The sequence below is a fragment of the Lissotriton helveticus genome, chromosome 6 (assembly GCF_964261635.1).
Source record: "Lissotriton helveticus chromosome 6, aLisHel1.1, whole genome shotgun sequence".
NCBI classification, from domain to species: Eukaryota; Metazoa; Chordata; class Amphibia; order Caudata; family Salamandridae; genus Lissotriton; species Lissotriton helveticus.
Window position 1 is genome coordinate 1,945,431,053 of NC_136067.1, and position 14,985 is coordinate 1,945,446,037.

At 40.0% G+C, this 14,985-nt stretch overlaps 1 protein-coding gene across 2 annotated transcripts in view; it reads right to left on the minus strand.

The window, feature by feature from the left end:
• LOC144761974 (cysteine-rich secretory protein 2-like) overlaps positions 1-14,985 on the minus strand; it is a 298,644-nt gene that overhangs the window by 21,674 nt on the left and 261,985 nt on the right. For both annotated transcript variants that reach the window (XM_078647144.1, XM_078647143.1), the window contains exon 7: positions 10,490-10,578. In XM_078647144.1, coding sequence (XP_078503270.1) covers positions 10,490-10,578 — 89 coding nt within the window. The remainder of the gene's footprint in view (positions 1-10,489; positions 10,579-14,985) is intronic.

Below are 14,985 nucleotides of genomic sequence, written 5' to 3' on the forward strand. Positions count from 1 at the left end.
GCTATGCAGACGCCCACCATATACATTTAAAAGGTAAAAGAACCGTGCCAGCAAAGTAGTCCCTGGTGGGCGTGTCTGCGTTGTGCTGTGGGCATGTGCTGGGGGTGTGACAAACGCTGGGGGCGTGTGGTACGTTCCGCCCTTCATGCCATGTCTCATATCGTCTGCTGTGGGCGTGTGCTGGGGGCGTGGGCGTGTGCAGGGGCAGGATTACGGGGAAAAAAAGCGAGCGTTGTGCCCAATATTTCATTTTTTTTTCTTCCCAGGTTCTCTACATTCCAGCTCCGGGTGTCCACCCTGCTCCCTTTAAATACCCCTGCACCCCATAATCATAACCCACCCTTACTCCTTAAAATACCCCAACACCCTTAAACACTAACCCATCTTAACCCTATAAATATACCCTGTACCCCAAAACCCAAACCTATCCCTAAACCCTAAAAATACCCCAGTACCCCAAAACCCAAACCTAGCCCTGAACCCTATAAATACCCCTGTACCCCAAAACCCAAACCTAGCCCTGAACCCTTAAAATACCCCTGTACCCCAAACCTACCCCTGAACCCTAAAAATACCCCTGTACCCCAAAACCCAAACCTAGCCCTGAACCATAAAAATAACCCTGTACCCCAAAACCCAAACCTACCCTTGAACCCTAAAATACCCCTGTACCCCAAAACCCAAACCTACCCCTGAACCCTAAAAATACCCCTGTACCCCAAAACCCAAACCTAGCCCTGAACCATAAAAATAACCCTGTACCCCAAAACCCAAACCTACCCCTGAACCCTAAAAATACCCCTATACCCCAAAATCCAAACCTAGCCCTAAACCCTAAAAAAAAACCTGTACCCCTGTACCCATACCTATCCCTAAACCTTAAAACTGCCCCTGTACCCCATAACCCAAAACTATATCTGAAGCCTTAAAATACCCAAACACCCCAAAACACATACCTCAGTACCCCAAAACATATACCCCTATACCCATACTTACCTTATCCAAACATTTAAAAAAAACATGCTTTTACCATTCATGAATTTACAACGAATTTCGTTGTAAATGTATGCGTGGTAAAAGCATATAAAATGTAATGTCATGCGTTATAATGGCATGGCGGAGTCATGGTACTTTCGTAATGAAAGTATGCGGAGTGATGGTATGCGGAAAGAAAGTTGCGGAATAATGGGTGTTTAACCTCCCCCGGTAAGTACATTGGTGGCACGGCGGCCCACATCTCCAGCAACATACTCATATTTTTTCACCACCGATTTGAAAAATGCACAGGTCTATCTCATTGATGGCCAGCACCGACATACACTTTTAAACACACCTCCCGCCACAAGTTCTAGAATAGCGAACTTTAGAGCTGGGGAGCTACGTTCGAATCTCGGCATCAGCTCAACATCCTGTGATTCCAGGCAAATCGCTTTGTCTCCCCGTGCCTACCACAAATGAATGTGTTCTTCTGTAATGTAAATTGTGCTCATGCCATGTTGTCGAGTTCGCGCTATATAATATTGCAAGGAAAAATAAAGTAGGGAAACTCGAGTTCACACACTACTGAACGCACACTCTTAAGTGCATCAGCAGTGCACTGTGAACCGGAGCGTTTCACAGGACTGTCACAGATAAGAAATGCTATCAAAACGAAATCCTACAAAACAATATACTACTGGCCGGCAGCAATTCATACCCGGACAACGTCGGGACGGGTTGCTAGTATGTAATAAAAGTGGAGTTTAAGGCTTGGCTAGAGGGTTACATTGCCATGTCAAATTGGGAATTTAAAACTGCATTCAGGTTGCAATGGCAGGCCTGGGGCATGTTTTAAAAGGCTACTTAAGTGGGTGGCTCAATATGTGCAGCAGGCCCACTACTAGCATTTAATTTAATGCACACCACTCTACAAGGGACGTATAAGTAAATGAAATATGCCAACCAGGTGCAAGCCAATTTTACCAAGCTATAGGGGGAGAGCACAAGCACTTTAGCACTGGTTAGCAGTGGGTCCTGAAGCCAACAAAAACAAGCAGGGGATAAAGGCAAAATGTCTGGGGGTGACCCAGCAGAGAGGGCCAGATCCAATAGTTGCTTGTGCTCTTGTTCAGAGATGACCTAGCCTGGTAGTTCAGGCTGGAATGTTCCTATTGGGCCAGGGTCAAGGGTGATATGTATATGACTGGGCCCTAACTGAGATGCATGGTGAGCAAAAGAACAATGGGTTGGGATGCTACTCCAAGCAATTACCAGCAGTTAGACTTATTGCAACCATTCTTTCCATCACCTTTTGTATCCTACCCCCGGTGCGTCTTCCCTGCAGTCATACCCACACCCCTGGATCCCCTAGATCTCACGCCTGCGCATTAATGTATATGATGTATATGTTGTGAAGCGCTCTGATACCTTTGGTCTAGCCAGCGCTATACAAAACTTCTAAAATAAATAAAAAATAATTTTTTTTTAATCTCTTTAGGTAGAGTGGTTAATAATATTTTTTATCTATATGGTCTTTCAACTATACATATTTTTCATGATGCAGTAGTGCTATATTCCTCCACCTCCACTACTTCAGAATCTGGGTGATCAACCCATGAAGTGGGGTAAGTTGTTGGGGATATCTAACAATTGTATGGTAGCTATTGATGGGAATTCCTTTCCTGCTGCCAGAAAGAAAGGATTGTTGATAAATTCAATTGGAATTAAGGGACAAGAACCAATTGATCATCTCCCGTTTTTACCTACATTTCAAGGGGTACAGGAATATGATGAGATTAATGAGGCCTTGGATAGACTTAGATTACATTTCACAGTTGAACCACACGTGGCCATGGAGGGATTTAACTTTTATTCAAAGCATCAAATGTACACGGAACCTACTGATAATTATGTGGCAGCTTTGTGTGTTTTGGCAGCAAATAGCAACTTTGGGTAATTACGGAGCAGTATATGTGAGACCAAATAATCATGCATTCCTACAGTAAAGAAATTCAGGAACAAATACTCAGACATGCACATCCATATATTGCTGAAATTATTGAGATTGCCAAGGGTATTGAAAGATCTGTCAGATCATTGAAGGTTTTTAATGAAGAAAAAGATACTCATGTTAATTTAGCAGTAATTCGCAATTCCAAAAAGAACAATTTCAACAAAGTCAAATGTTATGTTGATGGGGGTACAGCATGTTCCAAATGTGGTTCCAATGTTTATTCAAACATGTCTGCATGTCTGGCCATCAATAAGACTGCTTTAAGTGTGGTAAAGTCAGACACTTTTCTAACATGTGCAGATATCAATACATCTTTCAAATTATCCAAGAGAGTACATTACAAAAGCACCTCTGAGGAAATTGAGAGAGAGGATATAGTTCTTGTTGTTCAGAATTGATAAGAAGCCATGTAAAACTCCAACTTCTAAAATTGCCATCGATGGAATTAAGACTATTATGATGGTTGACTCTGGTTCTCCTTTTTATTTGATTTCTGATGGGTTCTTCAAGGAAGTGTGAATGGACTTGAAATTGGAAAATAAGGACTTTGGTTATGGAAACTCCATCATAAATATCTTAGATTATTTTATAACTGCAATTTCTTTTGGGTCTTGCACCATTTTAGAGAAGATTTATGTAGATAGAAATTGTCAGCATGTTCCTGGGTGTAGACACCAGGGACATTTGGGAGTGAGTTTTGATCCCTCAGCTGAGTCACAAGTTAACTGTATGACCATTCATCAAGGTACTGAGAGAATCACTGAACAATTTCAAGTTATGTTTCGTAAAGATTTTGGGTTGTGAAGGGATTCACACACAAGATTAAACTTGAGTCTGGTGCATCAACTGTTAGACATAAGCTTAGGGATGATCCTCTAAGTGGGAGAGGTGTGGCGCCGCGGCCAGGGCGACTGACGCTGGAATCTGGGGATCATGGTTCGATCCTCGGCTCCGGCGGCAGGTTAGCCCAGCACCATGCGACTCTGGGCAATAGCTTGCTTGATCTTCCCGACGGCCCGCAGCGCCTAGAGACCCTAACGGGTGATTGTGCGCTATACAAATGTGGATTATTATTATTATTATTATTATTAAGTGCCAGGAAAGAATATAATGTATTACTCACACAACCACAGGATGATGGTGTTATTGAAGCAGTTGATGCTTCTGAGTGGGTTGCTGCTATAGTAATAGTCAAAACAATATCTGGCACTCCAAGATTTTGTGTGGGTTTAACATCTAACAAACAGATTGTTGTGGTAGGTCATCCCCTTCCAAAGATTCAAGAGTTACTTGCACTGATTAATGGAGCAACATGTTTCATGTGTATTGATTTCAAGTCTGCTTATCACCAAATAGAATTTTAAGAGGATTGCAGACATTTAACTGCTTTCATTACCCCGGATGGGAATTTTAGATGCACAAGAATGATGTTTGGCCTGGCGTCAGCTGCATCTGTTTTTCACAAACTTATGTTTTCACTCTTTAGTGAAATTGAGGGTGTAATTGCTTTTCAGGATAACATATTTATTTTTGCAGATAGTGTTGAAACACACATTGTTAGATGATCTTCTGTTTTACAGATTTTACATGAGAAAGGTATGACCTTACAAATAGAGAAGTGTACCATTTTAATTCAGGTAGTATAAAGGTGAGGTAATGTTATTTTTAGCAAAGGTATATGTCCTAAACCAGTTTGCTGCAGTCCATTGAGTCCATGCCTGCTCCAACTGATAAAGATCAGTTGAGATAATTTTTAGAGTTATGTGAGTTATACTCTAGAATTGTAGACAAGTTTTCACATATTGCTGCTCTGCTTTGATTTTTGCTACAGAAAGGTGAAAAGTTTATTTGGGAGCAAGAACATCAGCTCGCATTTGAAAAGATTAAGTACTCTATTGTGAATGCTGCTCCTCTGTCTTCATTTGACTAAAAGTCAATTTGTTTTATGTTGATGCTAGATTGGATAGGTTGGGAGCAATCTTGAATCAGGAGGATCACAATATTGAAAAAACAATTGCATATGCATCCAGACCATTTTCTTTGGCTGAAAGCACATTTTCTACAATAGAGCATGAGGCTTTGGCTTATGCATGGGGTGTTGAACACTTTAAGACTTTAAGACAGGGTTTTTCCATAAAGCCTGATCACAAGCTACTTTTAGCTTTGCTTAATGGGAACAGCACATGCATAGCTGTATGAATATAATTTTTCAGCTAATTATTTCCTCAATTGTAAAAAGTGGGAGCTGATTGTGTGTCATATAGATAACCTGGAAATTGTTGAAAAGTGTGTTGTTGCATCTGTTGATGATGTTCTGGAAGTATGGAACAAAATGTTGTTTAAAGAATTCTGGTTGGAAGGTGTTCAGCTAGACCAGCAGCTGCTGCAAATAATGGAATTTAATAAAAAGGTTGGCTACAGGAGAAACATTTAAACTCTGGGCTGCAAGTCTTTTGGAATGTTAGAGGTGTCATTTCGGTTGGGGATGGTATTGTTATGAAAGGTATATGTATTATTGCCCCTAAAAGTCCTAGACAAATCATTGGTGAATAGTGCCATGAAGGGCTTTTCAGTGAGACTATTACCAAAAAAAATGTAGAAAATTAATTTGGTGGCCATACATGGATTCTCAAATGATTTCTTTTGAAGAGCAATGTTACACTTGTTCTAATACAGATCAATCCTTGATTACCAATAGGGTTAAATGCATTCCCCCTGAATTGCCAGGAAGACTGTGGGAAACATTGGCTGTTTTGTTTACTTGTTCCCTATGAAAATATTAGAGTGAGGGAAATTGTATGGTTTGGTGCTAATTGCTTATTTTTTTAATTGGGTGTAGAGTAAGTGGATTTCTCAACCCACGATAAAAGTGGTCATTGAGTATTTTAAATAATGTTTTCAGAACGAAGGGTTAACAGATTCCATTGTTTCTGACAATAGAGTACAGTTTACCTCCCAAGTATCTGAAACAATGTTAAGAGCCAGAGGCATTAATATAGAAAGAACAGCGTTGTATGCTTCCAATATGAATGGGCGTGTTGAGAGATTTAATAGTCATTGTTGAGTCTATTCAGGATGCTTTAACTAATAGAGTCCAGCTGAAGATTTTTGTTGTTGAAAATATTTGGGCGAAATATTCTTCTCGTCATTCCCTCACAGGTTCTCCACTGTTTCATTGTTGAAAGGGAGGATTCCACGGTCAAATTGTATGCCTTCATGGATAAAGGAAAATTTAGGCATTATCAAAATAAGGATATGTATAATAAGGCCTGTGAACTTGTATGTTCCAAACAAGTTCAAAAGCCTCCTAAAATGGGTGTTGCAAAACTTGTAGTCCTACACTTGTGAAAGTGATTTTTAAAATCAAATTACCTTTCCATGTTAATAAAGGAAAATCCAAGTTTTCTAAATTTTTCATAATTATCGGGATGTACAAATCTTCAGCCAAACACAATAATAATTTTTGGTGGAGGTTAAAAAGGTTAGCAAAGGTTTGGAAGAAGGGTTATGATAAATAGAGTATCCAGGATGTAGGTGGGAATGTTCATGATGGTAATCCTGGGTCTATCTCACAATTTTCTTATTTTTCAGCTGCCTGTGCAAAGTCCGATTCAAGTATCGATGGACATCCTTCTAAGAAAGTTGCTCAATTTATCTTAAGTCTTGTGCTGATGAGTTGGATCTCGATGTTCGGAGGAGTCAGGTGAGGATGCCAGTTGAATCACTCCTGAATCCATAATTGAGCCCTGTTTGGATGATATTGACTCTGATGTAGAATGGCTTAAAGAAATAAATGTGTTCCTAATCAATTTGATTATTTTAATTAGCTTTGATTTTATCTTGTTGTATCTTATTTTAATTTCTTCCTGATGTAGTTACTGTTATTATTATCGTTTATTGAGGGGAGAAGTATGATATTCTCCTATTCTATTTTATAAGTTTTTATACGTAACCTACCTCATGTTAGTATAGTATTCCTTTCTACTCTTACCTCGTGAGAAGCACAAGGCCTGTTCTGTTCCAATTCTGTTTAGAGTGTTACATTTTTAAATGGAGTCAGTTTCTGATTCTTACCTGTACTGCCTGCCATATCCTTTGCTCCTGGGTACCTTTTATGAAAAATAAAGTTATCAATAGTTTCCTCAGGTTCACCATGGCTTCTACAACTACTCTTTCATAAACCTAGTAATACTTTAATTCCCCTTATGTCTATCCTTCCCTGAAATCTACAATCCCTTACTGCCCTGTAGCACTATATAGCACCACCCTTCCTTGATTCATGCCAACCTCTTACTATGCATTTATATTACCAATCCATGAACCCTAAAAACTGACTCATACCTTAATTCTACCCTTCTCTAAACCAAAATAGCCTTACTACCCCTTAATGCCACCCCTCCCTCGATACTAAAATCCCTTAAAAATTCCCAGTCCCTGCCTATTCCCTACTTAATGAGGAGATTGTAAGAGCTGGACTAAGAGGAGAAGGCGACCAGCCCTGAAGTAGGCTCAGTGGGCCGCCTGCACCCTCTTCCTCACGACAACCACCTGCAAGAGGTATAGAAGAGTGAACATATATTTGAGCCCTGCTACAGGCTGTGCCAGGACCTATCGTGTGGCGTGGGGCCACATGCAAGCTTTCTCCTTTTGCCAGTAATTTCAAAAAGCCCTTCCTGCCCCTGGGGAGGAGGGCAAGGAAGAGACCCAACCACATTCACACTGAACACAGGGATACAACCTTCCAGAGGCAATCAGTTGCTATTCAGACTCCTTGTCACAAGGTCTGGATTCTACACAAGCGTGCCTGAAGGTGGCCCAGCATCAATAATTTACACCACGTCTGACAGCAGACATTCCCAAAGTGCTCTACCAGTGACCAAATGATGGCCTTCAACCTTCCAGCTGAAATTAAAACACACAATATAGGCATACACCTTCTTACAAAGACTGGACCTTACATACCCATCAATACCAGTGATATTTATCACAGCCAGGCCTGGATGTGGGAACCTCCAGCTTAGGTCACTTTTGAACAAAGAATCAGAAGCCCAAAACCATGGTGCAAGGTAGCAAACGACAGTCAGCAGGAAATGGCATCTAAAAGCAAGAAGGACCACAACACTAAGAGTGTATTGACCAGATCTTGTCCCCCAGACATCAGCACAGTGGTAACTTGATGGACCAGCATGATGATGGGAAGGCACCACTCCCTGAACCCCTTATCACCAGGCAATATTTGGAACACCTATTTGCATTAAGAAAAAGCAACTTAACAGGACTGAAAGATGACCTAAGGGAAGAAATGTACAAATAAAGAATGACATCAAGGACCTGAGGGAGATAGTCTTTACCCTGGAGGAGCACAGAGACACTGGAGATGAAGAACAGGAGTTCATCAAACAAGATATCATCATTCCGCAAGAACAAAACATTGCTCTTCGAGGTATATTTGTAAGATCTGGCGGGCAGATGCGGACAGAACAAAATACGCATTGGGGATTGGTACGAGGGGTCTTACAAGGAAAGGAAGAAAACATTCTTGAGAAATTCATGAGCAACCTGCAGTATTCTCAATCCTCACATGCCAAGGAATATTGAACTAGATAGAACACACAGAGTACTATCCCCTTGTCGATTGAACTATGTACAATGCTCCCCCAATTTCACTTGCATACAAAAATAGCAATTTAAAAAGAGAATAATAGAGACAGCCAGAATAATAAGGAAATTCATACATTAGGCAACACTAAAATACACATTTTCAAGATCTTTCACATTTGCCTTTACAGAAACAAAGAGATTTCAAACCAATGAAGGTTGTACTAAGAGCCCAGACTATCTCCATCTGTTGGGCACATCCTTTAAGACTAATGTTCCAATGGCAAAGCAAAGTGGTACACACCTGCTTTTTAACTAAAGCAAAAGAGTTAGCAGGGATCAGACAATCACTAGACGTAGAGACTAACAATCTGTCAGCACAACCCAGACTTGTCCCAAAAAATCAAAGAGATGCCTGGAAAAAGTACCAAGGGTTCCCGAAGATGCAGCAAGGGAATGGCAAGTCCTTATAGCAAAGCTCTGACAACAGGGGGATTAAACCCACACTTCAGACAGGTACAGGACTCTAAAAGAGAGCATCATAAGAGAATGGTTCCCCCATCATATTCCTTAAGTAACCACAGTGCGTGCTGTGGAGTGTCAACCTAAAAGGATTGGTTTGCAAAGATAGCTTGTCAATCTCAGAGTAGTAAGATTGTTCACATTTTTGGGATGTTACTTACCGAGTCAATTTAATTCATACTGTGTTACATTTTTTCAGGGTTGGTAGAGGGGCTAACCCGCAACTGACATCCACACCAGATGCAGTATCCCAAACTGCCCTTAACACCAGAACGTGTTAAATTATCCTAGTTTCCCAATCAGATCCAACACTCCTTGTACCACCGGAAGTGATGAAGGTATTTGCTCAAATTTCAAAGACTCAAACTCACTGTCAAAACACCGAGCCACCCTTTTAAAGGAAATGAGAGGAGACATCATACTTTTACAATAAACACATCTCACTCACCAGGACCACCACAGACTCCAATCTCAGTGGTTCCCAAGACAAATCTTTGCCATTGGACGCATCAAGAAAGGGGAATTGGCTCTCTACCTCTATAAACACTGTGATGTAGAAATAAAAAGGCTTCACATTGAAACAAATGGAGGTGGCTGCACCAATTTCTTCAAACAAGTGACCTCACAATAAGACTCTTAGAGGTCTATGCCCCATCACTGGCTAATAAAGAAATGATCTTGGATGGCGCACAACAAAGACAAGAGAAAAGTGGAGGTTGAGATTAACACCTGTAGGTTAGCGAATAATATTTTCTACTAAGTAGTAATATTGTAGAACTAATTTAGGTACTACAAAATACAGTTTGTGAATCAGGCCTATGTGTGGAGACCTCTGCTCTGAAATTTCCATTAATTAATCGGGACCAATATATTTTGCTGACACCATGAAATGTCTCCAACAAAAAACCCTGTTTTCTATGGACTGTTTACATAAAAAGTTGTATTCATTGGGGGCATAACATAGCTAAAAAAGAATTCTTAAATCCAATTTCAGTGAAGCATAATTAGGAAATCCTATTTTGATACATTATTTGAAACACCTGTTTGGTAGTAAGCACAGTGTACAAGTGCCTTTTTGAAGCTTACACAGACATAAATGTTATTCTTGTTGACATTTTGCTTATGTGACAAAAAAAAGAATTTCAGTAGACATTGGGGTTTGTTTTTTTATCTAGAATGGAACAGAATCACTTAAAAAATATATTGGATTCAAAATACAGTAGGTCACACAAGGAAAAACTAGGCATGAGTTAATACTCCATCCTGCTTGCTGCTTTTTATCCTTTGCCTGTATTCCTTCATTGGTGCAGACATATTTGACTTCTTCTTTAAATATTCATATCTGGAATTTTGAAAAAATAATTTTAAGGTACTTACTGCAAAGTTTGTTTTCACAATCGTTTGGACATTTGCCGCATGGGGTACCTTCTTCGTATGGTTTAGTGATATTAATACCAATGTTTCCCCTGAAACAGTGTAAAAAGAAATCTAAATGTACTATTCAGTTATACAAAGTTTTGTATTGTGCTTCACATAAATATAAGTATAACTAGAAATGTCAGAAAGCAAAGGAGTAAGAGAGCAGTATTTTCACCAGGTAGGTAGTGTAATGAGAAAAACAACAGGATGGCAAAAATCAGTGGAGGCCAGCATTATTTGCGGTCGGAAGGGCAGCATGGGGGGGAGGGGCACAAGGGGGCTGGGGGAAAAGTTAAAATAAAATAAAAAATAAAAGCAACACTTACCTTGCTGCGCCAGTCCTGCATCTCAGCTCCTGCTCTCCTCGTCAGACCGAGGCACCGGAAGCACAGCAAAGGTTCGTTTGAACAATTACAAAGCTGCATTTCAGCGTTGTGGTTTTGAGCGACCTGGGTTGACCACAACCAAGGAATGGGGTCTTGGGCTTGTTCTCCACGCAGGCTGTAATGTAGCCTACATGGAGAACTGGGAAAGTGCCCATGACTGGTTTGGGCGGCCCGAGAGGACCGACCAAACAGCCATAGGCAAACCATCCCTCCCTAACCTGCTGCAAAGGCAGAGCAGCCCCGTCCACCCACCAACCCACAAAGGAATCATAAAATTGATTATTACATAAGTTATTATCATTTTATATTTCCTTTACTTCACTGCTCAAAAGCAGTGGGGCGATGCTCATCCGTCATAGCGGAGGAGACGCCAATGCCAAAAAATAAAATTTAGGAACAGGGAAGAAAGAAATAGTAAATAGTTCAACAATATTATTTTATATGAGTATTAAACCGCTCACAATATATATTTAAAGCGTAATTCAATCATGATATACAAAGAAGCTGTTGGTCCACTGTGGGACCATTCTTAGTGGGTACGACGAAAGCCCTGGGAGTCGTGAATTAAGTAACTTTATTGCATGTATATGTAGAGATCTCTTCCTAGTGCTTCAAACCAGCCACATGCAAACGATTTCATACACACTTTGGGTCCACTTCACAAGGCTTTTTCAGTGTGTATGTGTGATGGTCTAAAAATGCAGTTTTCACTTCTTAATGTCGAACAGAATGTCACACTTACTGATGAAAACAGTTTCTCGAAGCAACCACTTTCTAATCAAAATGTGATAGATTCACACAAGCTGTAGTGAGTATAGGGAGTAGTAATATGGGAATACTCTTTTACTCGCTGTTACATGCCTTTGTGAGTCGGCTCCAAAACCCCCAAAGAAATGTAAGCGCAAAGAGTGCACAGACTGTTCTATTTGTACAAATATGATTACCCCAGGAATATTGCCATTTTAATGCAATTGCAGAAGTTTGGAGAATATAGAAAGTATTACAAAATTACTACTTTATATACTCCAAACTACTATTGTGAATAGGCCCCTGTGTGTTTGAATCTGATGTCTAGGACCAATGCATCATTAAAACAGGACCACAGAATTGCCTAAGACCCTATTACTTGGGGGTGCCAGGAGTAAGCAATTTGTACAGAGCTTTTCTCCTGAGCGTGCATTGCTTGAGATGCATTCAACTCATAAAGTCATAGGAGGTGGAGAGAACTGTAGAGGTTACATTTTCATGATCAAGAGCTGGAGTTGGCTACTGGTTCCTGAGGTTCCCAGGAAGAAGTGACTTCAGTTTAAGAAGGACCCTAAAATGAAGTTGTCTCATTCATGTTTGGAAACAGTGGGGGAAATGTACCCAAAAAGCTGTAAATCGCTGCTCATAAAAGTATGCCTAGGTACAAGGCCAGATTACCAACATATTGTATTAACAAACATTCCTAGTAGAATGACTGGACAACTGGCATGTTGAGGTTTCAAGGCATATGGCTGTGGTTAATTCTACCTAGCATTCAATTAATCAAATGATGAATGGAGCCCCCTTTGCATACACCCATTTTCCCTTTGTTTTTGATCTCTGATGATAACAACATTTCCCCCATTATAAAGCTATTCCCTTACATCTTCCCCAAATCTGGGGGTCATCATCAGTTCCCTTCCCCTTCTGGAAAGGAAGGTACTCTTGGCCTTGACTGTAGTAATTATTTGACTATTTCAATGATGGAAAAGAGTCGGATACAAATTTCAAAATGCCCACAAATGGATGAAGTTGGATGGGATCCCAAACCTACAAAGCTAACCATGACCTGTAACACCAACTTCCTTGCGTGAGATTTACTACTGTAGATTTCTATCACTTGTGGCAGAGAAGTATGGAGTAATAAACCTATACACCTGCAGGAATCTGTTTGTATGTTTATGTTAGGTGTAAATGGAGGCATTTTTATCAATAACCCCACATTTACTGTCAAAATTGCCTTTGCAAATTTTCCCCGATATAATGTTGAAATATTTTATTCAGAGCTGACCAATGTATCCCCCTAGGAATAAAACAACAGCATGCCTTTATTTCATGCAAATACAGAGGGCCTGATTCCCAAAGGTAAACTCACACTACGACTGTCCCAACTATTATTGTGCCGAGGTTCTGCAGTTTTAAAGATACTTCTTGTAGAATACCTTTGTGAATAGCAAACAATTGTAAAGCTACACAAAATTGTAAGTTTACCATTTGGAATACATCCCAGAATTTTTAGGATCCTTTTCCATGGCAACTGGTAAGCTCCTTGGCAATGTGTCAAATATATAAGAAAAGGATGACCGGTGCCACTCTGTTGACAGTCACTTTGGAACCGTAATGACTCTCTAACATGGAGCCACACTACAAATAACACGATTTAAGAATCAATATGGTTTAATCAGAGAGAACAATATATTTGCATAAAATGTAGCAGCTAAGTATGAACCTCATACATTGGCTAGCTGAATTTAAAACAGTCATCCCTCTTCACAATTAATAGTTGAAAATAAAATCCACAGCAAGAGATCCTTTCTGCTAAATTTAAGGATTGCATATTCAAGGGCAATGGTGCTAAATGTATATCCCTCATATGTAAAGAATGTGGAGAAGGAAGAAAGATGAGGGGATAATATTCAAATTATTTACTGGTAATCTCATTATTCTAATTTCTTCTTCGTTATATCTGACTTTTTCTTATGAGGAAGCCCCACCTCTGTGGCAGTCACTCCCATTGTGCATGGCATAATTTTTCACACTATTTTTACTATCCCATAATCCCTGCTGGAGCCAATAAAAGGACGCCCTTTCCTTAATTCCTCCTGCTTACTATACAAATGCCTCAGCAAAAACGCCATGCCAAACGGAGGCAGGATGGGAACAAAAGCCTTGGAAGAAGGAATTTTAGTGATGAGATTACTATAAGTAATCTGGATATTACATCCTTATGCTATGTCATGTCCTCATTTTTTACTTATGAGTGCATACCTAAGACTTTACAGCACCTTCAACATTGTATACGTATTAGAAAGAAAGTACAATACACTGAAGCAAAATGTAACACCTGGTGCTTTTTGATGACAGTATCTCAATTAAACTCAACATGAAGACAGTTGATAACACACTAGTTGCAAATTACAATTAATCTTGGGAACTAAATTTCAAACAATAAGGATTCACAAAAGTGAAATGATTGCCCAAGTTGCTCCTACATAAATATAATTTGGAAGGTGCAACTTTTGCTTCTGCCCAGGAAGCCGTTATCCCACCGGTGGCACATCCTTGGATAGATTCAAGCAGATTCCTACCAGAGATTTGGCATGCCAACCAGATGTGTTCCAGAAGAAGGACATAACGCCTGAAATTTTGCCAAAGGTCACAAAAATTGTCAGCAGTGACAGCAATGGATGTTAATTGTGTTAGCTAAATAAGCAGAGACAGCTTTACAAACATCTAATGATTGTATTAACTGTTGCTTAAGAGACTCAGGTTTCAATGAAACATAGAAGAACCACTTCTGAATTGTCCTCAAGACAATCCGGTCAAAACTCCCAGAAAGGAAGTCTCAATGACTAAAGCACACAATTCACCTGGATGCCTAGCAGTCATGATTCCCTCTTGTAATAGGGACTTCAAGGACAGAACATTCAGAGACATCCTGCAAAGACTCTAAGGGAGGAGCATGGAACACAGAGAGTTCAAGAGGCAAATTCCAAGGAGGAGCACCTATCCTAACTGGAAGATGAGCCATCAAGAAAAAATTGAAAAGACTTTCCACCAGGGATTAAGTAGACTGCAAACCTGCCCTAGGCTTTCTAAATGTGTCTGCAACTCAAAACAAACTCTCAGAAATTCTAAAATTAGCAGTAGATCAGACACCCACGAAACTGCAGGGTTGTCGCAAACCACTTATGTAAAGAGGCTCAAAATGGTACTGATTAGGGATATACTGCTGGAATATATTATTATTATTATTATTATTTAATTTTATAGAGCGCGTAGTCACCCGTAGGTATCCCAGCGCTAGGATCAGTACGACTG